The sequence below is a fragment of the Pseudomicrostroma glucosiphilum genome (assembly GCF_003144135.1).
Source record: "Pseudomicrostroma glucosiphilum strain MCA 4718 unplaced genomic scaffold BCV69scaffold_7, whole genome shotgun sequence".
Taxonomy (NCBI): domain Eukaryota; kingdom Fungi; phylum Basidiomycota; class Exobasidiomycetes; order Microstromatales; family Microstromataceae; genus Microstroma; species Microstroma glucosiphilum.
In genome coordinates, this window is record NW_020289919.1 from 197,158 (window position 1) to 223,651 (window position 26,494).

The 26,494-nt window shown below is 56.5% G+C and overlaps 11 protein-coding genes across 11 annotated transcripts; 5 read left to right on the forward strand and 6 right to left on the reverse strand.

Moving 5' to 3' along the window:
• The first annotated feature begins 2,166 nt into the window (after nt 1-2,166).
• BCV69DRAFT_282806 (hypothetical protein) lies at nt 2,167-4,930 on the forward strand. The gene is made up of 2 exons (XM_025492480.1): nt 2,167-2,929; nt 3,008-4,930. Exons 1-2 carry the CDS (start codon nt 2,215-2,217, stop codon nt 4,564-4,566), a joined length of 2,274 nt encoding a protein of 757 aa, XP_025347756.1. The 5' UTR covers nt 2,167-2,214; the 3' UTR covers nt 4,567-4,930.
• BCV69DRAFT_282807 (putative DIS3 3`-5` exoribonuclease required for 3` end formation of 5.8S rRNA) lies at nt 4,521-7,850 on the reverse strand. Its single transcript, XM_025492481.1, has one exon. The coding sequence runs from the start codon at nt 7,814-7,816 to the stop codon at nt 4,673-4,675; it is 3,144 nt and encodes a 1,047-aa protein (XP_025347757.1). The 5' UTR covers nt 7,817-7,850; the 3' UTR covers nt 4,521-4,672.
• A 176-nt stretch (nt 7,851-8,026) lies between these two features.
• On the forward strand, nt 8,027-11,500 carry BCV69DRAFT_282808 (WD40 repeat-like protein). The gene is made up of 4 exons (XM_025492482.1): nt 8,027-8,228; nt 8,313-8,414; nt 8,497-9,298; nt 9,375-11,500. Exons 1-4 carry the CDS (start codon nt 8,096-8,098, stop codon nt 11,356-11,358), a joined length of 3,021 nt encoding a protein of 1,006 aa, XP_025347758.1. The 5' UTR covers nt 8,027-8,095; the 3' UTR covers nt 11,359-11,500.
• An 843-nt stretch (nt 11,501-12,343) lies between these two features.
• On the forward strand, nt 12,344-13,118 carry BCV69DRAFT_248927 (hypothetical protein; the record flags this gene model as incomplete). Its single annotated transcript, XM_025490316.1, has 3 exons — nt 12,344-12,450; nt 12,545-12,732; nt 12,883-13,118. Coding segments are annotated over 3 exons (531 nt in total), but the record flags the coding sequence as incomplete, so codon positions are not given.
• Nucleotides 13,119-13,416: 298 nt separating this feature from the next.
• Nucleotides 13,417-16,750, reverse strand: BCV69DRAFT_193453 (hypothetical protein). Its single transcript, XM_025489635.1, has 3 exons — nt 15,298-16,750; nt 14,014-15,147; nt 13,417-13,818 (listed from the first exon to the last, which is right to left on the reverse strand). The coding sequence occupies exons 1-3, from the start codon at nt 16,298-16,300 to the stop codon at nt 13,808-13,810; spliced, it is 2,148 nt and encodes a 715-aa protein (XP_025347760.1). The 5' UTR covers nt 16,301-16,750; the 3' UTR covers nt 13,417-13,807.
• Nucleotides 16,751-17,134: 384 nt separating this feature from the next.
• Nucleotides 17,135-18,412, reverse strand: BCV69DRAFT_282811 (nascent polypeptide-associated complex, alpha subunit). The gene is made up of 4 exons (XM_025492483.1): nt 18,341-18,412; nt 18,040-18,216; nt 17,341-17,698; nt 17,135-17,254 (listed from the first exon to the last, which is right to left on the reverse strand). Exons 1-4 carry the CDS (start codon nt 18,374-18,376, stop codon nt 17,226-17,228), a joined length of 600 nt encoding a protein of 199 aa, XP_025347761.1. The 5' UTR covers nt 18,377-18,412; the 3' UTR covers nt 17,135-17,225.
• Nucleotides 18,179-19,145, reverse strand: BCV69DRAFT_193436 (hypothetical protein). Its single transcript, XM_025489633.1, has one exon. The coding sequence runs from the start codon at nt 19,079-19,081 to the stop codon at nt 18,551-18,553; it is 531 nt and encodes a 176-aa protein (XP_025347762.1). The 5' UTR covers nt 19,082-19,145; the 3' UTR covers nt 18,179-18,550.
• Nucleotide 19,146: 1 nt separating this feature from the next.
• On the forward strand, nt 19,147-21,713 carry BCV69DRAFT_193437 (acetyl-CoA synthetase-like protein). Its single transcript, XM_025489634.1, has 4 exons — nt 19,147-19,329; nt 19,433-19,782; nt 19,861-19,973; nt 20,044-21,713. The coding sequence occupies exons 1-4, from the start codon at nt 19,283-19,285 to the stop codon at nt 21,622-21,624; spliced, it is 2,091 nt and encodes a 696-aa protein (XP_025347763.1). The 5' UTR covers nt 19,147-19,282; the 3' UTR covers nt 21,625-21,713.
• Nucleotides 21,670-23,039, reverse strand: BCV69DRAFT_290313 (alpha subunit of succinyl-CoA ligase; the record flags this gene model as incomplete). The annotated part of the gene is made up of 4 exons (XM_025493710.1): nt 21,670-22,281; nt 22,371-22,641; nt 22,742-22,858; nt 22,950-23,039. The coding sequence occupies 4 exons, from the start codon at nt 23,037-23,039 to the stop codon at nt 21,803-21,805; spliced, it is 957 nt and encodes a 318-aa protein (XP_025347764.1). The 3' UTR covers nt 21,670-21,802.
• Nucleotides 23,040-23,219: 180 nt separating this feature from the next.
• Nucleotides 23,220-24,841, forward strand: BCV69DRAFT_282817 (succinyl-CoA synthetase-like protein). Its single transcript, XM_025492484.1, has 3 exons — nt 23,220-23,927; nt 24,021-24,477; nt 24,606-24,841. Exons 1-3 carry the CDS (start codon nt 23,290-23,292, stop codon nt 24,702-24,704), a joined length of 1,194 nt encoding a protein of 397 aa, XP_025347765.1. The 5' UTR covers nt 23,220-23,289; the 3' UTR covers nt 24,705-24,841.
• BCV69DRAFT_282819 (hypothetical protein) lies at nt 24,556-26,330 on the reverse strand. The gene is made up of 2 exons (XM_025492485.1): nt 25,919-26,330; nt 24,556-25,819 (listed from the first exon to the last, which is right to left on the reverse strand). Exons 1-2 carry the CDS (start codon nt 26,222-26,224, stop codon nt 25,037-25,039), a joined length of 1,089 nt encoding a protein of 362 aa, XP_025347766.1. The 5' UTR covers nt 26,225-26,330; the 3' UTR covers nt 24,556-25,036.
• Nucleotides 26,331-26,494: the final 164 nt, after the last annotated feature.

A 26,494-nucleotide genomic window follows, 5' to 3' on the forward strand; every position in this document is an offset into this window, starting at 1 on the left:
TCGTCCATGTGGCACCCAGTTGTCAGTGGCCACATGTCTGCGCTGGCACCGATGCGCTTGAGCTGATTGAGACTCTCTGTACCTTGAACAACAGGAACCCACAAACCCAGGCTGTTGCATGCTTGACCGCGCAAAGTCCAGGGCCGGCAAGAGGTCCGAAGCGTGTGGCCTGCCCTGTCAGATCCTCAGCCGTCACGTTTTTCAGGACATGCATTCCTCGACTGGGTACCAAAGCGTACAGTGCCACAGACTGCAGCAGCTGAGCGGGTGTCTTGTCGGCACGGAGCTCGCTCGCAGTCTCCCTGACTAGGTGGAGTGTCTGGGCAAGGAGATTTCAGTCGATTGGACCTTCTTCCGATCGGGAGGGACCACAGACGTCGGAGACCGTCCTCTTCAGCTCCTCGGCTTCAGAGGGCACAGCAATTGGCGCCAGGGTGTCAGGCCTCCGTAGGTTGCCGAGTTCAGGCAAATGCTACCCATAGAGCAGAGAAGTAGGAGTGCCGCCTCGATGGGCGCAATCCTGGCATTCTCTCATTTGACCACCATGGTCTTCGTGACCCGCACAGGCAGTGGCTTCAGCATTGGCTGGCGTTCAAGGCAACTGACGAGCCAGTCGTCCAAAGGCATGCTGGCGAAGGCATCCACCTCGAATTTCAGGGGCATAATTGTCATGTGTATGCCAGACATCCTGCTCGGCATACATGGCCATGAAGTTCAAGAGGCGTGCGGTATTGCCTTTGGCTGGGCGAGATAGAGCCGACGCCGCCGGTGCTGCTCAAGATGGTGGTGCCGATGTTGAGGCCGCTGTTGCAGATGTTGGTGCTGTTGCTGATGCTGCTAGTGGCGCTGCTGTCGCGGCTATTGGGAAAACGATCGTCAGCAACTGCCCTCTTGCTCAACGATCAGCAGCTACGATGTTACTCACGAGATAAGATGTAGGGTGCCTTACGTCGTAGCCCACTGACTCAGCACGGGCGTTGGGTTTATTGAAATTCGTGATGGCCTCTGAGGGATGTCATTGAGCAGGATAGAAGTCAGCAACGAGGGGTTGGAAACTTCATGTGCTGAAAAGGGACTCACCAGTCGAGATGTAGCGTAGCATATTGTAGGTGATAGCTTGCACACTCGGTGGTGGAGCGACCGAGTGAGCTCGTCTGTGGTGTGAGTGGTGCAACTATGATGATATGTTGAGTGATGAGTATAGGTGGGCTTCTTCTCTGACTCTGGGTGCTGCAGTCGCCCTCACCTTTTCGTTGTGGAAGGAGCTTTATGTAGTGTAGACCCGCTGGACCTGCCAACACGGCGATGTTCAGTGCGAAGGGGGTAGAGCAAAGAGGAGTATCGTGATGGAGGAGGTGCACCAGTAGCGAATGGTATTTCGAAGAAGCATTAGGTAGAGGGTGATGAACTAGTGGAGAGGGCATTGACTAGTGGAGAGATGGCGAGCTATGACCAGAGGAGGGACGAATGAGTGAGGTGGGAGGGGGAAGGAAAGGGAAATGCTCAGTCGCAGACAGTCTATATACTGTGACCCTTCTGCGATGAGTTCCTGAATGGATATGCGCGCGCAGCAAAGCGGGTGATGAGGGTGTGATCGTCGGAGCACTCCGGAGCGATGAGGTCTTGACAGGCACACCTACGCAGAGCAGGGCTGGAAGCAACCGTGATCAGAGCCTCTGCTCATTTTCAGGGCAGGTGACCATATGACGAAATACAGAACTGCAGTCATGCTCTGGCCGGACTAGTACGTCTCGACAGCTTGCACGCGACCCCGATCACATGTGGGCGCTGTACATAAGTGTGTATACGTGTGTGTTACTCCTCTGCGGACCTGTTTGCTGTTAGTACCGAGCTCCTCGTCAGAGAAATGACAGTTGATCACTCTCAAGAATTCTCCATGTAATGCGCGGCCTTTGCAAGTCCAAAGAAACTTGTGACAATTGGGAATCACCTTTGCCAGGATACAAACCCCCCTGCTTCCCAGAGTCCGAGAATGCTATTCTGTGACAGCTGCTCTTCCATGTGCGTGCTGGACAGAGTGCTGTCTCGACGTCGGTATCGCCTCGTTGAGAGCGCCATTCCGCGCCTGTCTCCGCCGGCATGCATGGCCGAGGTCAGTCCACTTCCGCTTCTGAGATGCGCCTGCCTTCGACCCGTACCCAAGCCTCCTCCTTCTTCCTACAGCTTTACCTCGTTCACGGCCTCACTGGACACATGGACACTGGCGAGGAGGCCCAAAGGAGGCCTTCTGCTCTGCCGTCGGCTCCAAATCAGGGTACAGATCCTCCTCCTCCTACACCCGCGTCTGGCGTTCCCACCACCGACCCCGCTCCTCCTCCTCTCGCGCCTCCTGTATCAGGACAGGATGCTCCGCCTGTCGAGTCACCCGCTCCTCCCTTTTCGCCCACGGAGAGCACCTCAGGCGATGCAAGTACCCGCTCTTCTGGCCGTACTGTCAAGCCATCATGGCGAGCGACGGGCCAGGTCCCTGCTCCGCTGACGAACGAGTCCCTCGCGTCAGCAGCGGGGGCAGCAAGTGGCTCGGGTCCATCGTCCCATCTTCGTCGGGCTTCCACCTCAGGAGCAGCCGCTGCCTCGCCCTCCATCGCAGTACGGAGTCTACGCAACAGGCAACGCTCCAATGCCTCCTCAGCTAACACAGGAGCAAGACGGCTCAAGCTGTCCCTCAAGTCGTCTGCTCCGGGCAGGACCTCTCGAGCTGGGCAGCCAAAGACTCATGCCTACATGCAAGGATTCGAAGATCGGGAGATGGACAGTAGTGATGACGAGACGGGAGAAGGAATGGCATTCGAAGAACAGCTGATACTGAGGCTGCCGGAAGGGGATGTTGCAGATCGGTTAAAAGAGCGGATACGGAAGAGGGAGGTGGGCACGGAAGACTCAGAGGAGATCTCGATGAAGTTCAAAGGTGAGAGGCGCGAGTGGGGAGGTCAGAGGGTATCGAAGAGAGGGCGGCCCTTCTGACGACTGCGAGGACTCCTTCTAGACTCCCGCCGGGCCATGTTCAAAGTCGGCCAGGACATGTTCTCTGCTCGACTCGTGGATCTTCCCTCAATCATAGAATCTCACAAGACCCTCGACAATCGCAAGATGTTCAAAGTCGGCGATATCAGCCAGATGCTCCTCGCGACCCACATCATCCGCGATGAGAGCGAAGTGACGGCAGAAGTGCAGCCAACCGAGAAGAGGGAGGACGGTCTGAGCGGCCCTGCGGGACAGCACGATGGTTTCAACGTAGACGACTTCATCTACCCACACGGCATCACGCCTCCCATGCGCTGGGCTCGCAAACGTCGCTTCCGCAAGAGGGCCAAGAAGAAGCAGACGACAGAGACGGTCGAGCAGGAAGTGCAGCGGCTACTAGCCGAAGATTCCAAGGCTACCAGCACTTCCTTCGAGCTGGTCGATGCCGCCGAGATCGACATGGAGGAGAACGGCGGTGGGGCTGGCGGGCGGGGCAGAGATGCGGCAGACGGAGCCTCGACCGCTGGCACGCCGTACCCTGACATGGATGATGGCGAAACGGATATGGCCTCTCAAATGGATGAGGGAGATGACCGTGGGGACCTCGATTCTCAAATGGGTGAAGGCTCTACCTTTGGCGGCGATGACGATGTGGATCTAGATCTGCAAGCCGAGCTGGAAGCTGCTTTGGGCGAAGATGACGACGAAGAGGACGTCAGAAGCGAAACAGGCAGCGTTGCTAGTCACATCCGCAATGGTAGGAGCCAAAGCAGAGCTGTCAGCGAAGACGAAGACCTCTGGGACGATGCTGCCGTTGCAGGAGACGGAGACGGCGATGCCGATGCGGACGGAGACGCCGGCAATGCCAATGGCTCAGGCGACGAAGAAGAGGACGAAGAGGAAGAGGAAGATCTGGACGAGGAAGTGCGCGAGGAGAAGGCTCGTGAAGACCAGCTCGAGGCTGAATGTCGCGAGATTGACTCGCTCTTGCGTCGCAAGCAGGCAGAAGCGGATCAAACGCTCAATGCCCTCATCAAGAAGCGTCAGCTGGACGCACTCAAGCGTCTCACTCACGAGAGGGACGTCAAGAGGAGTCGACTTGCTGCCGTCAAGGAGGAGAGAAAGGAGAGGAAAGAGAGGGAACAATTGCAGGCGAATCGGGAGAAGGAGGCTCGACAAGGCGATCAGGTGGAAGCTCATCGGAGAGAACAGGAGAGGGAGAGGGACAATCTTGCTGCTGCCGCTGCTGAAGCCGAGGCCGAGGACGAAAATGAGCAACAACAGCAGCAGCGCGCCGGTGGAGCCAAAGGCAAGGGAAGCGGTAGTAACAGAACGTCTTCAGCCGCAGAAGCTCCACGGGGCTCTGCCCTCCTCACCCATGCAGCAGGCGTGGCGGCCATCTCTTCCGCCTCTTCCGAGAAGCCCTCGTCGCAAGACATGGACGTGGATGAAGAGGCGCAGACACCTGCGCAGAGTCACAATACTGGCAACGACGAGGATGCAGAGGGTGATGAGGAGGAGGATGCAGAAGGGGAGGACGATGAAGATGCAGAAGGCGAAGAGGACGATCTCTGGGCGTAGTTCTATCACACTATACGGACTTCAAGCCGTCCGCATCACCGGTGGCCTTGCATTGTACTAATACCATTCGTTCAAGCTCTGCGTTCCCCTCCTTGTCTTCATACAATTATAGAACCAGCGCCATCTTTACCCTCCCTCTCTGTGTGCTCTTGTCCTTCTCGACACCAATCTCGACGGTGCACTTGTCAAAGACACCCAGCTCAATGTCTTTGGAGAGACCTGAAACGTGAGCCGGTACCTTGACGACGTAGTTCTCGGCATCGTACTCGCAATCCTGCTTGAAGGTGATCAGCCCCTCCAAGCCAAAAGCATTGACGAATACCGCTACTCCATTCCTAAAGGCTCGAATGACGAATGCCTCTTCCCTCAACTTGACCTCCCCAGTGCCAACGCGATTGCTCTTGCCTCCCTCTGCCTCGTTCTTCTTGGCAATTGCCAGCCCAACGTAGAACTCTACACTGGCTCTGCCCGCCATCTGACCACCACGATGGCGCTTGTTGACGACGTTGAGCACATCGTCTACGTGCGTCTTGTCGTTCAAGCTCGGATGCAGTGAAGTGTATCCGATGGAAGCTGCGAGCTGGCGATGCGCAAGGACGTCGGCGTAGCGTCGGATAGGAGAGGTAAAGTGGGTGTACATGCCACAAGCCAGGCCGTAGTGCCCAAACGTGTCTCGGGGGACGGAGCCAGAGCAAAAGTACTCGGCGGAGAGCATACAACGCGTAGCCATGATCCTCACAAGGGTGTTAAAGGCCGGCTCCTTTGGGTCGACGCACTGATCGAGACTATCTGCTAGAGCGCCAGATGAGTCGATTTGCAGTGTCATCCCTCGACGCTTGTTCAAGATGTCTTGCAGAGTCTCAAAGTTTGTACGTGGAGGGGGCAAATGTCGTCGCAGGACGGCCGTCTGAGGGTACGTCTGGTAGTTCTTCTCTGCTACGGTGACATTTGCCAACAACATGAACTCTTCTACGAGCGAGTTCGTTTCCCTCATTTCCTTTTGCTCAACGTCAATAGGTCCTGCCGCCTCTGGCGAGTCGAGATGAATGCGCACTTCTGGGCTGGCCAGGTTGAGGGCACCAGCGGCCATCCTCTTTGCCTTGAGCTTGATGGCCATATCGTTCAGCAATCGCACCGACACCGTGATGTCGTCCGTCTTGCTCTTATCGTCCTTCCGGATCTGCGCCTCTTCGTACGTAAAGGCTGCTTTACTTGCGATGACGGACTTGTGGAAGCGGACTGCCAGAACTTCACCCGTCTTTGGGTCCATCTCCCAGATTACGCTAAAGGCCAGCCTCTCTACAAAGGGGCGAAGAGAACACAGATTCGTGCCGAGCAGATGAGGCAGCATGTCGATCCTCTTGTCAACCAGATAGACCGTAGTCCCCCTCGAAGCAGCCTCTGCGTCCATGGGCGTTGCTGGCATGACAAAGTACGACACGTCGGCGATATGAACACCACACTCGATTCTTCCATTGGAGAGCATCTTGGCGTGAAGGGCGTCGTCGATATCTTGGCACCCAGGGGGGTCGATACTGCAGATGTTCTCACCCCTGAGATCAACACGATCGCGCCAAGCAGGGTCCGACTCATTCTTTGGTGGAACGACCCACGAGTCGCCCTCGGGTGGAAGACAGTCCAATATGGCTCGACTGAAAGGGCGATACGGCACGTCGTGCTCAAGCAGCAGCGACTCTTGCTCAGCCTCTTTGCTCTCGGTAGCGCCTAAGGATCGGACAAAGTGACCATCGGGGTAGCGACTTGTGGGCCTCCATTCGTCGAGGGCGACGAGGATCTTCTTGCCAATGAGCTCACTTGCCTGTCTTGTACGGACCCTGATTCGAGGGATCTTGCGGTCCACCGGAGTGGCAAAGAGTGATTGAGCCCCAAGGGTGTTCAGGGCGCTCGAATGTACTGAGGAAGCATCGACGTGAGCGACGTAAGATCTCCAGTTGCGCTTGACAATCCCTACGACTTTTCCAGTTGGCCTGCGCTCCTTTTCAATTGACTTTGCCACTGCTGCAGCATCTCGCTTCTCCTTCTTCTCCAGACGACTTTCCTCGCTCTCCTCTTCATCTTCCTCTCCTCCACTGGCCTCGGCATCGTCGTTCTTGTTGGCGCTGTCGGCGTCCAGGACCTCTTCACCGGGTGCTTTCCATTCTGCTTCCGGCAGCATCTCGATGGCCACAATGTCGCCATCGACTGCCCGATTCATACTGTCTCTGCCAAGGATCAGCACTGGCCTGTCGTATGCATTGACTTTGACGCTGCCCTCCAGGAAGTTGTATGCATTGGCATTGAAGAAGCCGGAGTGCAAAAGACCCGACTTGACAGCAGCATTGATCTGCGTCGGGGGCAGGTGCTCAGGATACAGGACCCCCGCGCCGGTCCGCTTCCCGCCATCTGAGGATCGAGAGGCGAAGAGGTCCAGCAGCTTGTCACTCTGCGGCATGCCGGCAACATACTCTCGGAGATTGATCGCTGGCAGTCCGGCAGCGCGGGCCTTCTTGACATTGTCGACATCGTCTGACACGAGGAGGACGTCTAGGGTGTCCGCGGCACCTCCTGTGCCGGAAAACGAGCGCAGGTGGCAGCTGTACCATTCGACAGCTGTCCGAATCGCCCGATCGTTGCGATCGTTGGGCGACTCGTCTTCTTCTCGAGTCACGGCAGTGTGCTTCGAGAAGTCATTGTAGTACACCCACCACCGCCGTGATTCGGACGTGTTCTCGCTCCTTCCCATCCTGGCAGCGTGCTCTGCGTCCTTGACGATGTCCATCAGGCGGTTGTAGAGGGGCAAAGAACGATGCCTGACCTCTTCCAATACAGTCTGCAGGATGATAATGTCGACAAAGGATGGTATGGGCAAGGTAGAGGAAGACGATGAGGCAGCTGTGGACGAGCTGACGCCATGCATCGACTCCAGGAGGTCCATCTGATGAAGGATGATGTTGGTGTCGATGAGGAGGTAATGTCTCTTGCCGATGCCTACCGCTCGATTGCTGGTGATACCAGTCTTGCTAAGAGAAGGCATAGGCAGATCTGGTAGCCTCTTCGAGATGGCAGAGCACGAAGGGCAGGCGAGGGAGCCACAGGCAATGTCATCTCGAAGGTAGCGCTCTCGTAAGACGCGGATGACTTTGCCCCTGGCCGTCTTCTTGATGAACTTGCGCTGGGTGAGTGGATCTGGCTGGCCATCTGCGAGTGGCAGAGGCCGCTTCTGGATGGCAATGGCGTCTATAGATGCCATCCTTGGTACGAGTGCTGGGGTCAATGACGGGAGATGGTCAAGATGGTGCGTCCTCCCTCAGCCACTTCTTCCTGTCCGATGTGCCCGCCGTGGAGGGGAGGCGCAAAATCTCATCGCGACGGAAGGGCGGAGTCGAGGGGCGCTGTGGCTCCGTTCCGCTTCAACACGTCGGGCACCAAGTACCATTGGCGTTCAAGGTGTTCCTTCCGTCTCGTCCATCGTGCCCCCTCCTGCTCTTCTTCTTTGTCCAGGGCAGAGGCTCCAATACCTCCGCTCGTCATGTCGCTGATCATTCCCGACTGGGTAGCCCATACGTCGGTGGACAACGACGACAAAGACAAGAAGAAGCAGACGACCATCTTCTCCCTCTCCGTACATCCAGACGGTTCACGATTGGCTACCGGAGGTATTGGTGAGTGAAGAACATCGATATGCTCCATCAGCTTTCAAATGCCCTTTCTCACCCATCTTCAGCCCACCTCGTCACTGCATCCAGACCAAAAAATTCGCATATGGACCACCGAACCAATCCTCGATGCCGCGGCAGAGAGCATACCTGGTACCCACAAGCTTCTCTCGACCCTCTCACGGCATACAGGTGAGCTGCTGATTATAGGTGGTCCAAGAGGGCTCTTATCGCAAGTGACTCATCACAGCATGACTCTCACTCGCGCTTCCAGGCTCTGTGGTATCTGTACGCTTCTCCCCGTCGGGCCGATATCTTGCATCAGGTTCAGACGATCAGGTCTGCTTCATCTGGGAGTATGACCCTCACGGGACCTCGATGGGCTCGTTTGGTTCATCAGAGCAGAATGTCGAGTCTTGGAAGATTCACAGACGCCTGACAGGACACGAATCCGACGTGGTGGACATTGCTTGGAGTGCCGACCCCGATGATTCATACTTAGCCACTGTAGGACTCGATGCAGTCATCAACATCTGGTCTGGTCCTTCTCAAGATGGCTCCAGGGGTGGCTTTGAACGCGTGAGGAGGATCGCAGGTCACGATGGATTTGTGAAGGGAGTAGTCTGGGACCCTAGAGGCAATTACTTGGCTACGCAGAGCGACGACAAGACGCTCAAGATCTGGAGGACGTCTGACTGGTCTTGTGCCAAGGTAGTAACGGAGCCCTTTCAACACTCTCCGAGCTCCAACTTCTTCGGCAGGCCGTCCTGGTCGCCTGACGGTGGCTACATCATTGCAGCGAATGCGATGAGTGGCCCGGTCTTTGTTGCTAGCGTCATCGAACGCAAGACGTGGGCAACAGATCTGAAGCTTGTTGGGCACGAAGACAGCGTCGTTGTCTGCGCCTTCTCTCCCAGGCTCTTCAAGTTGCATGGCTCTCGATCAGACGCGGCACCTGCTACAATCGTCGCCATCGGGTCAAGAGACCAGAGTATCAGCGTATGGATTACAGGCATAGACAAGCCACTCTTGGTGTTGAAGGACGTCTTCGACAGGCAGGTCACTGATCTTGCTTGGTAAGTCGCTGTGATGTGAGGCTATTCTAGGAGGCTACTACTAAACTTTCTGCCCTTGACGACCTCTTCACTACAGGGCTTCAGATGGCGTGACGCTATATGCCTCTTCCACAGCAGGCTCCGTTGCGGCAATCGTACTTGATCCGGCTGACGTGGCGGAGCCTCTGCCACTGTCGCGGAGCTATCATCAAAGACCCAATATTCAGACACTGCTGCGCGCTGCATCACTGGCACCTCAGAGTATGGGCGGAACCTCGCAGCGACCCAATGTACTGCAGCCTCGCAAGGCGGGGTCGTCAATTCAACCAGCTCGAGCCAGCATTCAGCCAGCGCGGGCCATTCCGACAGCATCTGGCGGACCGTCTCTACCACCACCAGCCAACGCCAAAGCCGGTGCGCAGCGACTCGATCAGCAGATACAGATCCTTGCAAATGGCAAACGCAGGATCAAACCGACGCTCATTGGTGACGACAGCGTGGTAGCTTACAGCGCTCCTCTAGCCAGTAGTAGTAACATCGTTACTGCTGATGCCCGTATGGACATCGATATACCTGGGCCATCTGCCGCGTCTGTCGTGGCGCCCTCGCAACAGACCTTTTCGAATGTTTTTGTTCCCCAGCAACAGCAGCTACCCCAGCAGACTCCGCAACAGCAGCTTCAGCAACATCAGCAATTTCAGCAATACCAGCAGTTCCTCCAATTCCAGCAACTCCAGCAGCAAACAGGCTCACATGCGTCCTTCAGTGATACCCCCATGCCGATGACGTACCAATCAGATCAGTCATTCGATGCTGCTCTCGCTGCTTCTCGGGTGTCGAAAGGCAGAGGCAAAGAGGGTCGTACGCTAGGGAGCGATCTTCCTCGCGAGACGACGAGCTCAGGTGCTCTAGTCAGGCCAGGAGAAGACGGAGACTTCTTCAGTAAAGGTCTGCCAAAGGCCCTTTCGCTACCTCCCGTGATGGGCACTTTACGTCGAGAAGGAGAAGGCGGCGGTGTCGTTGAGGTTCGTAACTACGATGGCAGTCGTCCAGCAGAGCTCATCGTCTACGACACTGAAGCAACGAGCGGAAAGGTCCAGTGGATGGACTTTCTATCCTGCTTCGTCCTGCGCTGCGCTCACAGCATAGCCTATGTGACCGTTGCCCAAAGCGATGGCCACATATTGATCTACACGAGTAAAGGACGAAGGGTGGGGACAATTGCGCTCGATAGTCCCGTTTGCCTGATGGAATGCAGAGGAGCAGTCTTGATGGTCATTACGAGTGCTGGTTGCCTGCATCGATGGAATCTGCAAGAGGACAGGGAGCTTCATCGACCTATCAGCTGCCTCAGCCTTCTGACGGGGCCGGACGATGTCCACAACATTATTCTGCACAGCAATGGTTCTCCAGTCATGATCTTGAAGACGGAACAGGCATGGACCATCGACCCCAAGAAGAACTCTTGGACTCTCATTGCGAGCGGCTGGTTCGCCGATTGCAGCTCTCTCTGGGACGGACGAAGTCGGGGTCGAGGAGGAGCCGGAGGCGGTGGAAGCAGCGGAGGCGCCAATGGCGATCTGATGTCAAGCGGTGGCTTCAACGTGGCAGACTCCGGGGGACGATGGAGAGAGCCGGTAAAGGCAATCGAGAGCGAGATCAATTCACTCGTGGTCGCAAGGGGAGAGACGGGTGTCAAGCCTGCCGTCAAGCCTCCTGGTGAAGACGCTACTCGAGCAAAGGATTTCACGCTGGCGACGTCGCTGAGACATCTGGAGATGAGGATGCAAGCAGCCATTTTGTTGTCAAGCAAGGACGAGTATCAGATCCATCTTCGAGCTTATGCGCGTTTGATCGCCGACGAAGGCCTCAAGGGGCTAGCCGAGGAGTTGATAAGGGAATTCCTTGGGCCCATCTACTATACGCCAAGCGAGGACAAAGAACGACAGAAGTGGGAGTCGACCATCTTTGACATCCCGAAGAGGACCATCTGTAGGGAGCTGCTGGGCATCATGAGCAAGAGTCGCGTCCTGGGAGGCATGGCGACGACGTACGTGGAACTGCTCAAGAACATGGGATGAGCAGCGGTCGGATGAGCTGATTCGTGATGTCGCCAGCTGCGGGCATTGTCGCCCGGTAATACCCCCTTTTACACACTTGTAACCATAGCCGGATCCCCTTGTCACCCTCTCCCTCTACGCTAGCAATGTCATACGCGGTTCCTTTTGCTTGTGTGCAGCTCTCACGCCTGTCGTGGCCTTCGCCTTTGCGGTCCGTTCCGCTCCGACGCTCCGCTTGGTGTTCCGTGGTCGTCCGCCATTGCCGACCCCGCATCCACACGAGCGAAGCGGAGCGGGTGGCTTGTCCGTCGTCGCTGCTGCTGCCCCGCTACCTCGCTGCTGATTGCTCTTCCTCCTCCTCCTCACCTTTCCACACCTACCTTCCTCCTCTCTCTAGTCCATGTCAAGGACTGCCAAAACCACACTTGGAGCTTCCATTGTTCTCTCAGCACTCACCGTATTTGGCGTTCATTTCATGCAGGTTCAGGAGAGGGCTGTGAGTTGATGTGTAGGGTGATGCTGTGCGGTCCGGTGCACGCGACCTGGTTCCCAAACCTAGCGTTGTGATCGATCGAGCTGCTACTACTGGGAATCAGCATCGGCGAGCTTAAGGTATCATCTGACCATCTGCCATCCCTGGCCATGCTTCCACAGACCATGTACAAAGGAGTCGAACGCGACGAAGCCCGTCAAGCCGCCAAGCGAGCACAGCGTCAAGCCGATCTAGAGCTGAACCAAGCTCGCGAAGAGGAATTTCAAAAGATGCAGCCTACATCCAAGAGCAAGTACGCTGCTCACTCCGTGGTTGAGGAAGCTGAGAAGAAGGCCGGCTACTTCAAGGACAAGGCAGGAAGTCTCTTGGAGAAGGGAGGATTTGGAGATGATGAGGACAAGAGGTATATTGCCGGTCGGTGGGGCCTGAATGGTGAGCAGACGAGCGCTGAGCGATTCGTGAACGAGAGACACGAAACGACAGCAGCTAATTGTCGTCTCTCCCTCTTGCTGCTACTGCTGCTTAGGTCTACAAGCGCTTGCAGTAGCTGCCACGCCTCTGTACTTCATCACTGCTGCAAGGCGCGGCAACTTCTCTCTCCGAGGTCTGGCCAGGCACAAGTGAGTAGCCCAGCGTCCCTCTACAAAAAGCCCACTCATCCGGTCAGGTGGCTCATACTATGTTCCCTGCCCTCTTGTCCTTACGCTCGCCCAGCTTCACGACTCCCCTCTTCGGAGGCGCTGCGGGTTACGGAGGCGGATACATCTGGGCCAACACCCTCAGCCCCACTGACGCGGCGACCACTAGCTTCAACTATCGCCATGATCAGGCGGCCGTGAGGCGAGACGATTACTATATCATCGGAGCCGTGCTGGGAGCACTCCTCACTCCTGCGCTCTTCCGTGAGTACAAAGCATGAGCTGCGTCTGCGTCTGTGGTGGGACGTATGGTTGTCTGTGCGGAGTGTGGGCTAAGAGACTGACACAAACCCCTTTCTGCCACTCCATCTCCATCTTGCCCTCCCTGCTCTATGTCCTCTCTCTCCCCATCAGTGGGTCGCACCGGTCTGCTGCGAGGCGCCCTTGGCGGGGGTCTCGGTCTAGGCGGTACAGCCGGTCTGGCGTACAGTCTCGTGCAGGGCCAATCCACCGACGCCATTGCCAACAAGGGTCACGAAGCGCTAAACAAAGCTGGCGCTGGGGATCATCAAAGCCTTTCGGGACAGGCAAAGGGAGCGGCTGAAGAAGTGAGGAGCAAGGCGCTCGGAGCGCTGGGAAAGGGACCTTGAATGGCTGACGGTGAGATGGCATGACGTGAGGTGAGATGAGTGGGCCAGGTTGGGGTGAGAGGCAATAGTAAGCGTTAGAAGTAGAGTAATGGGCGTTGCGGACCCCTCAGCTAAGACGAAATAGTCGGGTCAGCAGGAGTGGATCAGGATCAACGCAGGCACCCACCCGGACCCTCATGCTCATGTATGTACGGTACGGTAAGGACGGCAGACTAGCCACGCGCAGAATCGACAAAAAGGAATTTCCTCTTCAATCTCAAACTCCTTGAAGGATTGAGCTTCGGGGTATTGGGCATGACGTTAAGTATTGCATTGAACTCTTTGGCATGTGGCATAAAGCATGGTTGGGGTGGAGGGGGGGCATAAGGGGGAAGAATGAAGTACGAGTGCGCAAGATTGAGTATGAAGCAATGAAAGTGATGAAGGAGGCAACGACGGGGCGAGAATGATGAGAGGGTACATGATGCGAATGCAAAGAAGAGTGGAAAGAAGGAGCAGGGGCGTTAGGTTGGCATGGCAGGGTTCTTCCGTACAGAAGGTGTACAGAGATGGAGCATGACGAGAGTTGATGGAGGACGGTAGAGGAAAATGCGGATGTTGAGGTATACGGAGCATGCATGATTGGGTGGTTTGTCCAGTTCCGCCCATCCTAGAGGCTTCTCCTGGTCTTTGTGGCTCGACTGCTGTTCTTACTGCTGCTCTGTCGGAGTCGATGAGGAGACCGAGGCAGGCGAAGCCACATTGAGACTCTGTTGCCTCCATGACTGGCCAGACGGATTCGCCGAGAGGGAAGCGAGATGTGGCGGCGCAGAAGTGAAAGTGTCCTCTACGCTGCCGCTCCCAGGCTTCCCTCCGTTGCCGCCTGCACCAGTGCTCCCACTCAGGAGGGACGTACCATTGCTTGAAGAGTCGTACCCGAAGTTGAGAGAGGAGGAGTGACCACCATGCGAAGAAGCTGAAGATGAGCCCGAGCCGGTGGTAATGGACTGCGCCGACAATCTTGACCGGGGGCCAAAGTTGCGAATGTCATTGGAAGCCACGGGGCCTTGCCCGCTAAAAGTGGGAGGCCCTCGAGGTTGGCGCAAAGCTCCCGAGGAAGCTGCACCGTTGAGGGTGTGGTGGTGATAGCCACTCTGCTGCTGTTGCTGATTCGAGTAGCCTGCTGCAGAAGAGGCAGAGAGGGGCGAATCAGACCTGACGAGGAAGTTTGCATCGCTGCTGCCCGAGTGATTGCTCATAGTCGCTGAGAGAGGCGGCGCAGATCCCAGGTAGGCTGCTCCCAGTGAGGGCACCGGTGGCACCTCGAATTGTGACGCAAAGAGCGATTGAAGGCCTGCAGCACCACCCACGCCTCCTCCGCCCTGGTGCGATCGTCGCTGGCCTGGACCACCTAGAGCAGAGGAAGAGTAGCTGTCTCGGAGATTCCCATTGCTCTTGCGGCCCATGAAGCTGCCTGACATCGAACCGTTGACAGAGTCGTACCCCTGACCGCTCCCAGAACCACCTGCAAAGTTAAAGGCAGAACCGTTGAGGTTGCCTCCTTGTCCACCCAGGCCCGCGTTGATGCTATCTCTGTTGCGCTTCATGTCAGGCGCGCTCTTCTTGCCCCTCAAGCCGCTGCGTGAGTTCGAGCCGCTGCCTCCCATGCCAAAACCACCAGTGTGGCCAGCCTCACGGTTTGACCGGCCGATGGTGGATGCTTGCGAGCGGAGTGGGCGATGCTGGCCTCCCTTCGTATTGACCTCATGCTTGGCAACAATGACGTGGCGTTCATCACCATCGCCGAGAGAGTAGTGGTACAGATTCAACTTTTGGGCCACCAGATGCACTGTCCGCCTCTCGACGGGGCTGAGGTTTCTCGAGAAGGCCAGTTCATCTCTCATTCGATCATCCTTGAACAGGAGTACGCGAGAGTAGATTTCGAGGGTCTGCGCGTCATTGAGGTTAAGTTCTTCGTGGCCTTGCTGCTTGGGTGGGCCAGGACCAGGTCCAATGTTGGAGCGGTCGGAGCCAGGCGCACTATGAGCGCCTCCCTCATACCCGGAAGAGGATGGTACAGCTTGCAGAGCATCAGCTGTCAAGGCTGGTGGCGACGTGTACTTGATCTCGGCATAAGAATGGGCATCCCCAGCTCCGACGCTGCTACCATTGAGTCCAGAGGGAGGCGGGTTGGGCGAGCCTTGTCCTGGCAATGGGGGAGGCAGCATATCCCCCGCGCCAAAGGATCCCGATCCATAACCACTTTCCCTCTTCATCCTCTCCTTCTCCATGACCATGCTTCTCATGCGCTTGATAGCCTTTTCCTTCTCGATCCTCTCCTTCTCCCCAGCTTGGAGGACCTTCTTGTACTCCACCCGAAGCTTGCGGCCGGCCACATCGAAGCCATTCAGCGCAGCTACGACGGCGTCGGCTTCTTCCGCTGAGCGGAAGTTAGCAAAGGCGAGGCCTCTGAAGATGCCTTGGTCATAGTGGTAGTTAAAGGCGTAGGGCATGGGAATGGCTAGATCCTCGATGATCTGTAAGAGCTGCTCCCTCTTCACACTGAAAGGAATGTTCTTCACAACGATGGCAGTCGGAATGACATCCTCGTCGTTCAGATCAAGACCCGGGGGGACTATCTGTTGCTGATTGGGATAAACAGGCGGTGTCCCTTGGAAAGCTTGAGGTGCATAGAAGCCATTCATAGGTGGCAGTATACCGTTAGGCGAGATAGGAGACGATGCGGCATTGAGACCAAGCGCCCCGCTACCAAGATTTGGCTCGGCGTTCCATTGAGATGGCACCGGCCCGCGAGACGACTCAGGGCCAGGGCCTGACATTGGCGGTCTCGCTCTGAACCCACTCGGGCCGCTCGACGGTCCAGCAGCAAAAGGTCCGCCAGAAAGGCCTCCAAGCGCCACGTTGCTAGGTACCGCTCCTCCAATGTTTCCATATGGGGAGGGCGACCCTCCACGGTGAGGCGGAAGACCACTCTGGAAGCTGGAAGACCCATATGTATCACCCATTGGTGGACCCGTGTTGAAGAACCTCTCAAATCGAGCAGATGCGCTTTGCGGGTTTCCTCCCATGCCCGAGCCTGCCATGGGCCCGAAGGCGTTTCCATTTGAGGCGGACGGCTGATTGAGGCTCATAGACCCAAAGTGATAGTCCAGAGGAGACTGGATGTGATCGTTGTTGCTCATATCGATAGAGTCTGTGAGGTGAATGCACAGGTAATCGGTCGCGTAGGTGATGGTGTAGGCTAGCCGTCTATTTTGAAGTGATACTGTAAGGTGAGTCGTGAGTCGTCAAACGTCAAATTGAATGGTCGTGATCGTAATGGCGACGGCAGGCCAAGGGAGAGCGAAGGTCGGCGCCAATGTCCCTTGTAGCAGCGGATCAATTCTGCTTGCCGTAGGGTCGGCTAGAAATGTCGCTATGTATGGCAAAGTTGACTCGGGATCTATGCTAGAGATTCGTTACTTGATTTGCGAATTGAAAGATTGAGTCAGGTCGAACGGGTGACGTATGCAAGCGCTAAGAAGTGGTCGTCGCAGCTTCGTAGATGGGAGATGGTTGGAGCTGTAGATGAAGACGTAAGATGGATTGAGGAGCAGCGGGAGCGAAGAGGAGGAAGGAGGTGATGGCAGGTAAGCGCCAGGCTGGCCGTCGAGGGTTGCCGCGCTGTTCGATCGCACTCGAGGTCGTGACGAAGGCGTGATAGATGGTGGGGGCTGTTTCTTCCACGAGCTCTCCCCTCGTGAAGAATACGAGGTGTGATGGGATGATGCCGGTTGGGTAGAGAGGAACGGCAGAGGCGGACGACTGGACGTGACCCAGCGGAGAAAACAGTCGCGAGTCAAAAAGCCACGAGGCGCAGAGCCGCTGGCGGAGGCGAGCAGCGACGCACTGGCTGGACCCTCAGGCGCAAGACGATGGAAATAGCAGCTGCCCAAAAGGAGCCCCTTCTTGCGACTACAGCTCCTGATGGCACTCGACGAATACGACGTTGGCCGGAGAGACAATGTGATGGGCAATGGCGCTGATGAACTAGCTATTTAATTCGTTGACCGGCCGCCCACATCACCTCTGATCTGTATACAAATGATATACTTCGCGTCACACACTCTAGGAGGCACTCATGATGGCGTTGATGACTGTGTGGAGGGCACCAAAGGCAAGGTCAGCCACATCGTCTTTGCCTGTGTCCCTTCATGAATTCTCGGTCTCTCCTATTACTCACGATCACCGTTGCTCTCCTTGAGGGCCTTGACAGCCTTCCTGCGCGAGCAGGAGACCTGCTGCATAACCAGCTCAATGTCCTTGGCATCGACACCCTCCTCGTCAATGGGCTCGCTCTCATCTTCTTCCTCCTCCTCCTCCTTTTGCTTGCCAGCAGCACCCTCTGCTCCAGAACCAACACTCTGGGCGAACTGCTCGGACAGCATTCGCTCCTGAGCCTCCTGCTGGGCCATCTGGGCCTGGGCGGCCTGGGCGTGAGCAGCGGCGGACATGTCCTCAGCCTTGGCTTCTCCGAAGACGATGTAGCAGTCAGAGTTGGCAGACTTGTACACCTCGGGGTTCTGAATGACGTAGAGGTGCTAGAAGGGGGAAAGGATATGGCGTCTGATCAGCATGCAGCCCACGGCGAAGTTGGCTTGGCCCAACACCGAATACCCTTCGCGAGCGCAGCGATCCCTTTGTCTTGAATGAAATCAGCATGACTGCTTGAGGGGCCTCTTGATGCTCCACGTTTGCAAGTGTCTGTAGTCCTCCGCGCTGCGAATCCCTCCAGTGCAGTCTTGGTGCACAAGACCTGCCCCTACCTCCACCTCCTTTGCCCTCCATGCCAAGCAACAGCTGGACACCTGTCCATCTGCGATAGCAGTATCCATTGACAGCCCTTCCGTCGTTCAAGATTCTTCAATTCCATGGTACTCACTCCACGAGGCCTCTTCATGGTCACCCTGGTGATTCCGGCAACCTTCTTGAGTCCAATGCCCTGAAGAGACTTCCTGCTCTTGCGCTCAGCTCGGTGGCTCAGAGAAGCAGGAATGGCAACGTCAGCTCCATCGTAGCCGGCATCCTCATCCGAGGTAGGTCCGGCGTTGACATTGAGCTGTAGACAGGGAGCAGGCGAGTGAGCATAGGGGTGGTCAGATTGCTCCTCTTCGAAGCTAGCAGCCAAGCTCCCTCCAGCCGGGTTGGCTAGCGCTACGCTTCTAGACAGCAGGAACACTCACGTCCTGAACGTCGTCGGCGATTTCCTCGATTGACATGATGGGCAGTTGGTGTGATGTCTGGTGAGGTTGAGGTGAGGGCGAGGCGGTCTTGCGAGAATGCGAAGACGTGGGGAGGAGCAGGGGGAGGCGGTCAGAAGGACTCAGTGCGCGGCCGAGGTGCAGCTGCAGCGGAGCGTCAAGGCGAGAAGCCGCTCCTCGACCATGTCACGATCATCTGTCAAGGGCGATCGCTGCAATAGTGGAAGCAAGATCAAAGAGTTGCTCGCTGTGAGTCAGTGGCACAGACTCGATGACAACACAACCTGGCTGCTGTCTGATCGCCACCGCTGTGAGATCGGCTCTGTCTCTAGGAGCATTGGCTATGCCTGACGTACAGAGAGGCAACGACCAAGGTGAAAAACGTGCAATGGATACCGGAGGGGTGTGATGCGACTTTACTCCGAAAAAGGGAAGGCTACAAGCACCGTTTGTGGCACTCATCGGGTCACTCGTGCTTGTTCGAGGTGTGTGCGTGTGTGCGCTGTAGGCACGCCAGCCTGCCTCTGCTCCACCTTCTGATCGCTTTCCAGATTGACTGAGCGCCGGCCGAGAGGTCGACAATATATACACAAGTGTGGAGACTGAGAGCAAGCCTGCAAAGGTCAAGTCTGCTGCTTCGATCGGCCATGTCATCGATGCGTTGCCCCAAGTCTGGGCGACCATGAACGGCAAAACAATGGCCAGGTGCGCTGCGAAGAACATTCGCACGACAGTCTTCTAGTTCCGATCCGATCGGCTATTCGTCCCCGCGCCCTCCGCTAAGGCCAGCCGGACAGCCGAGTCCGGGGTCAGTGGTGTGAAATGCGAAGTCGCACTCCTCCCCACCTCCCTTACCAACATCTCCTTCTGAATATCTTCCGCTCATCCAACCAGCCACATTTTTGCTTCATCTATACGTAAATCATGGCGACTGCACAAGGAGGCAGTTGGTTGCCCCCACTTCCGGAGAGGTGAGTAGATGCGCCAACTGGTGGCCACAGTCAGACGTATGCGCATTTGGCTTGCTTCTGACACCCTGACCGGGATTATACCTTCGGACCATTCTTATTGCAGCTTCGACCTGAGCAAGCAAAGTATTGCTGTGCCCAATTCTGCTGAGGAAGGCTACACTCCCATTTACCGTAATTCGGCTGTGCCCTATCTTGAGACTACCGAGACGTACTACGACGTCTTCAACATCGGACGCGAGAAGTCTCATGATCGGCCTTTCTTGGGATGGAGGGCTTTTGACACCGCGAAGGGCACCTTCGCCGCCGAGTACTCCTGGATCACTTACGACGAGGTTGAGGAGAGGAGGACCGCCATTGGATCTGGTCTTGCTAATCTCGCATCTTCCGGAGCACTGGGCATTCAGCTGCCCCAGACGCACTGGACCGTCGGTATTTGGTGTCAGAACAGGCCTGGTGAGTCATCATACGTCATTGCAGCCGCGACTGTGCTCGTAATGATTTGACTCACGCTGGTAATCCATTGACCCACAGAATGGCAAATCATCGATCTGGCTAATGTCGCTCACACCCGTCAAACCGTATCCTTGTACGATACCTACGACGATGCATCGGCGATCTATGTGCTGGACCATTCGGAAGCAAAGGTGAGATAGTTCGCTTGTAACGACAGTCAGTCGCTTGAGCTGACTTGTGCTTCGTCACACATGCCATCAGGTCGTCTTCACCACGACGTCGCACATCTCAACACTCCTGAGCGCACGAGACCAGCTTCCTCATCTGCGAGCGATTATCCTCCTTGACCTGACTCCAGGCGCTGTCCTCCCTGAAACTGAGCTCTCCCGACAGCAGCTTGCACGTCAATGGGCCGCTTCTAAGGATGTCCTGCTTCTCACCTTTGACGAAGTGCTCGCCTCGGGTCGCAAGAACCCAGTCGCGCACTCCCCTCCCAAGGACTCCAGCGAGATTGCTAGCTTCTGCTACACTTCCGGTACCACTGGCAAGCCCAAGGGAGGCCTCGTCGCCAACCACCAGCTTGCTCTGGCTTCTGCTTGCACTCCTCTCATCGGATTCGCCTCCAGTCAGGACGAATTGCAGATCAGCTATCTCCCCCTGGCCCACATCTACGAGCGTTTCCTCGAGACTGTCATGATGAGGATGGGTGCTCGTATCGGATACTTCTCCGGTGATGTCACCCGTCTCCTCGAAGATGCTCAGTGCCTGAAGCCGACTCTCTTCCCTGGTGTGCCTCGAGTCTTCAACCGAATCGCATCTCAGATTCAGTTCCAGATGGAGGGTACTTCATTCAAGAGCAAGCTCTTGAAGAGGGCAGTAGACGCCAAGGTCTACTATCATGACATAGACGGATCGGTAGATCACGCCTTCTGGGATCGACTGGTGTTCAAGAAGGTCAAGGCCCTCTTGGGAGGCAATGTGAAAGCCATTGTCAGTGGCTCAGCTCCTCTGCGTCCCGATGTCCTGAAACTCCTCCGAGTCTGCTTTGGCGTTGATTTCCGAGAGGGTTACGGATCTACCGAGAACACTGGATGTTGCACTATCATGATGCCCGGAGACAAGAACCTGGGATCGGTGGGACCTCCTCAGCCGGGTCAGGAGATCCGACTGAAGGACTGCCCCGAGCTGGGCTACCGAGCTACCGATAAGCCCTGGCCGCGAGGTGAGCTGCTACACCGTGGTCAGACTCGCTTCCCCGGTTACTACAAGGACCCCGAGAAGACCAAGGAGACCGTCGATGAGGGCGGCTGGCTGCACACAGGTGACGTTGCGGCTTATGATGACCAAGGTCGAATCAGAATCGTGGACCGAGTCAAGAACCTGGTCAAGCTCGCGCAGGGAGAGTACGTGGCCATCGAGAATGTTGAGCAGGTACTGAGCGCCAACAAGTTCACCGCTCAGACCTGGCTCTACGGTGATTCTTTCCAGGCTCATCTGGTCGCCGTTGCCGTTCCCGACCCAGAGACCTTCGCGCCTCTGGCCTCGTCAATCTTGGGCAAGACCATTGCCCCCACCGACATCTCCGCCTTGGCCCAGGCTTGCGACGATCCAAAGGTGGTCAAGGCCGTACTCGCCGAATACACCAAGACGGCCCGAGCAGCCAAGTTGGCTGGCTATGAGTTCATCAAGGCTCTCAAGCTGCGTGTGGAGCCGTTCAGCATTGAGAACGGCCTGCTGACCCCTACGTTCAAGATGAAGAGGCCAGAAGCGAAGAAGGCGCTCATCAAGGAGTTGGATGCTCTGTATGCTCAGGAGCCAGCTGAAACCTCGTCGAAGCTCTAGAGCCCTCGCGAGTTCGACAAAGAAGCGGTATGCTGATGGGAGGTGCGGGATGCTCTTGCTTTAGAGCGCCTGTTCTATGACATTTTGCCAATACGATACAGTAGCCAATCAAGGTCACGCTTGTCGCCACAAGCAGTATGATTCGAGCGCACAGCGTGACAATAACTGACCAGGCTGCTTAGCCTAGACTCGTGTGGCTGAAGAGGCCTCTCTTCTTCATCTCCTCCTCAATCGCTGCCCCTGTCTCAGCAATAGTATCCACGACCCTGATTCCCGCCTCCGTCCAAGCCTGCCTCTTCTGGTCGGCCGATCCCAGTCCATCCCTCCAGCAAGCCCCCGCATGTCCAAAGATCTTCCCCGGCGGTACGTTTCTCCCCGCAATGAAGCCCACAACGGGTTTACGAGTGCAACCCTCTGCATCTCTGTACCTCTTATCGCGCAGCAGCAGCTCAGCCGCTTCCTCTTCCATTGTACCGCCAACTTCTCCAACGAGGATGAGCGCTTCGGTGGTTGGGTCGTCCATAAAGAAGGAAAGGGCCTCGGCTGTGCGAGTGCCCGGGTAGAAGTCGCCGCCGAGACCGAGGACGTAGGATTGCCCGATGTGCTTGCAGGAAGAGGCAGCTTCGTAGCTTAGAGTTCCGGATCGACTTGCAATGCCTAATGGTGTACAAAAGAGCAGGTAGCGATGGGAGGTCAGAAGAGCATTGATAGCAGTGATTCTGTAAGCCTGCGCGACAAAGACTTACCTACAGGTCCCGGAGCCATGGTCACTGGGGGGGAGATGCCCAGTCTACAGCCGCGCGGATTTGCCATACCAGGACTGTTAGCCCCCACTAGTCTACTCTTGCTCTGGGAATGAAGTGCAGCCATGATCGTCATCTGATCCTTCAGCGGCACTCCCTCGGCCACGCTCACGATCAAGGGAACCTCGGCTTCAATTGCCTCGAGTATTGCTCCACAGGCAGCAAGGGGTGGGACGAAGACTGCAGTCGCCGTTGGGCGGAGGTGATGGACGGCCTATACACCGCGAGAGAAGTAAGAGCAGGTAAGAGCTGTGTAAGACGAAGGCAGAGTAATTCACATACTCTCATTGGCTGGTCTGTACAGAGCGACTGACCTCTCTGACCGTATTGAACACCGGCCGTTCCAAGTAAGATTGTCCTCCCTTGCCCGGGCCGACACCTCCTACAATGCTCGTTCCCATTCCTAAAGCCAGCTTTGAGTGGAACGTACTCTGGGGTGAGACAGACCAAGTGTGTAGTAAGCTTGTCAGTTGGATCTGTCCCTCGCTAAATGTGCACAAACCGGTCCTGTGCGCTACTCACGCTCTTTCCCAGACCTTGAACGATACACTTCGTCGACGCATCGACGGCCAAGTTGCGGATCGTTCCGGCGTATCCTCCCGCAAGCGCCATCTTTCCGGTCGAGGTGTATCCAGGGTGTATACGTACAGCTCAGACCTGTGTTCGGGAGTCAAGGCGAGAAGGAAGGGCACCCTATCCCCGGGTCCCACAACTTCGGCCCGCGGGGGAGAATGCGGGGGTGGAGGCCGGGCGAAGCGCGGGGGAAGCCAATGACCAACCGTAAGGGACGAAGTGCAAGGCCAAGCAGTAAGCTCACATCCGATGTCTATGCACCATCCCGGTCTGCTCTTCCGGACTCAACATGGCGAGTAGAAGCCAGCTGAGGAGGCTGGTAGCCTGCCATGACGCCGTGAGGCTGCCACTCGGTGGAGTACTACCTCTGCTCCGGTCCACTCCGGCACGACCCTCGCTGGTCTCCAAACCCCAGCGGCGCAACGACCGATATTTCTCTCTCGAGGCCAAGGCGGCAGCGTCCTTCTTATCTGAGCACATTAGACTGAAGCAGGTGACGCACGATGAGCCAGCAAGCAAGAACGCCTCGACTCTGGCTGTCCTCCTGCATGCCGATCGTCGACCTCAACATCGTCCAGATGGAAGCGTGCGCTTTGGTCCTTCGATCCAGATCTGCGCAGCCAGCGATCTGCCGCCCTCGCATTCGGCGGGGTTGGGCACTGGAGATGTTGGTATCATGAAGCTGCAGCTGATTGAGCCTGAGAAGGTGCAACAGAGAGGCATTCAGGTCTCTGACGAGTGGAGTCAGGAAGAAGCAGAGGAGCTTCTCAGGGAGGTCTCGGTGAAGGCAGGCATCGAGGTTGCGGAGGCAAGTCGAACGGAAGCAGCTAGTGTCTTGCTCGAGCTGTGGAAACTGTTCAAAGAATGCGAAGGTATCTGGTTCACCTTACGGCTGGATTTGTCGAAGGAAGCTCCCGGCGTCACAGTGTGAGTCAGGGGAGGAACGGTGTCAGAGCCCAACAAAGGCTGGAGTGTACGAGCAATGGGGCGCTTCTGACTCCTCATCGCTATCTACTACAGCGTCAGGCCCTTCCTAGAGTTCGACGACTTCGCTCTACATCGCCTCCCCTCGTCGCTGCAAGAGCTGCACAAGGCCCGCCCTCGGGACTCCAATACAGCTCAAGCCGAGGACGGCGGTCTCTTCTACATCAAGCTCTCCAATGGGGGAAACATCGGCTCTTTCGGGTACGGCGCAGGCAACGCCATGGGTACAATGGACGGCCTAACCATCGCAGGTGGCACCCCCGCCAACTTCCTCGATGGAGGAGGCGGAGCGAATAGGGTCAATTCGAGATTGGCGATTGAGACGCTCAATCGAGATGCGGATGTCAAGACGATTTTTGTGAATACTTTCGGAGGGATCACACAGACGGATATTGTGGCGGATGGAGTGATTGATGCTGTCAAGGAGAATGGGATGAGGCAACCTATCGTGGTCAGGGTCAAGGGCACTGGCTCTGATGAAGCGAAGGAGAAGGTGAGTTGAGCAAGGAACGGCAGGCAAGTTGATCGAACGGGAGCACTTACAGTCACGGACACTAGCATCAGTCAAGATGGGGATGTGCTGACCTGCTACACTACACCTCGCCGATCTGTCTACATCAGCTCCTCGCGTCAGGCCTGGAAAACTTTCACATTCGTGACGACTTCAAAGAGGCAGCTCTTCTCGCCGTCGAATTGAGCAAATCGGAAGCTCAGGAATGAGATACAGAGGTATGTCTCAGAAGACAACCCTTGGCAGGAACATGTACAATAGCTCCTGAAGAACACGAGAAGCAGTATTCTTGTCGCTTGTCACGCACGCCAGGCTGACAGTAGTCAATTTCAAGTATTGTCCATCGATTGATAAGTAGGCGTGAACGATCCGGAGATAGACAGAAGCTTTTGTGGGTAGGACAGATAGGAAGGGATATGGCGAGCGCGTGAAGAGTGCACAGATGAGCGTGCAGGTACGTTTGCTATGAGTTGACAGGGGCAGTGCGTGAGTTGTCGGTCGTGAGGGGAAGCATCGTCAAGCCAGCGGCATCGTGACCGCTTCACTGTGCCGAGCCCAGCTTCCTGGTGGGAGCAGCCTCCTCACCGCCTTCTCCCCTCTCTAGCTGGCTAGGCGTAGCTTCGCTACCTTCTCTGAGCCTCGATGCCTCCTCCCTTCTACTCCTGGCCCTACGCTCAGCAGCCTGTGCTTCCAGCTCGGCCTGAGCCAGAGCAGCCTCCTCGTGGGGGCTGACGGGAAGGGCGATCCTTCCCTCTGTTCGGGAGGTGACTCGCCTCCAGGCCAGTGATGCGACGATAGCCACAGACAGGAGCACGATGGCCAAAATGTGAGCTGCGACGACCTCAGCAGGCCTGCTGTCGAACTTGACCCTGTTGGAAAACAGGATGGCCAGCTGAAGGTAGATGCCGGCCGCACCAAATGCCAGATCCGTCGTAGCGAAAGTCCACATGGCTGTCGCTAGCCCGACGGAGACGATGATGATGAACGAGGGCCAGATGGTCTTGGAAGAGATTGGTCCCTCGGGTGCGAGACCAAATGAGATGAGCCCCTGTTGCCAAATGTCGACGTGCAGAAGCACGGCGAGGAACATTCGCGCAGGGAGATGGATCATGGCCCACTCTACTGGCCGCCTCCAGGTCGGACCGTAGGCTTGCTTGACGCCCGTGACCATGACACTGATGGTCAGCAGGACAGTGGCGATGCCAAGCATGACTTCTCCGGCAATGAAGGCTGGAATCTTGTTCACAATGAACAGGGGCGCCCAGATGGCTAGCATGAAATTCGCAATGGGCAAAGACATGGAGATGCCATTGGCGAGGAGAGCCTGGAAGGGTGACAAAGCAGTAAAAGAAGATGCAAGGTCAGTCAGTCGAGTCCTTCGGAAATCTGCTATGCCCAACTCATTCGAGGTGCTGTGACTCACCCTGGTGTGATCAGTCGCTGCGATTGCGATCGAAAGAGCTGTACCGACCTGCAGGATGAACAGGACGGCCCAGTAGCCCATCAACCACGTGTCATTGGGATTGAAGTAGGTGAGATGAACCTTGGACACGGACTTCAGGTTGGGGTCGACGACGAAGGATGTGATTGCAAATGATGCGACCAGGACCAGCAAAGAGATGGGGTGAAAGATCTGCAGTCGACCAAAGGAAGCAGTGGAGTAAGAGGGCGTGGCAGCTACGGGAGCGCGTGCTCCGCCAGCCGAAGTGACAGATCTTGAGTCGCTCATAGCTGCTATGGGAGAGATGGAGCAAGTAGGGGGATGATGACAGGAGTGGTATCAATGGAAAGATGTCCCCAAGACGATGAACGAGCTAAGGTGAATGTTTCGGTCGATGGAAATGGCCAGGGAGCCTCGCCTCGCCCTCGCGTTTCCCCAGTGGAGTCGATGACGTCGGAGCGCCTGAGCGCCTGAGCCACGAGTGAGGGGACCCTGCACCACGCCGTCGACGCAGGCGAAGCGGAAAGCACGTCGGGTTCCGTTCCGACTTGACTGCGC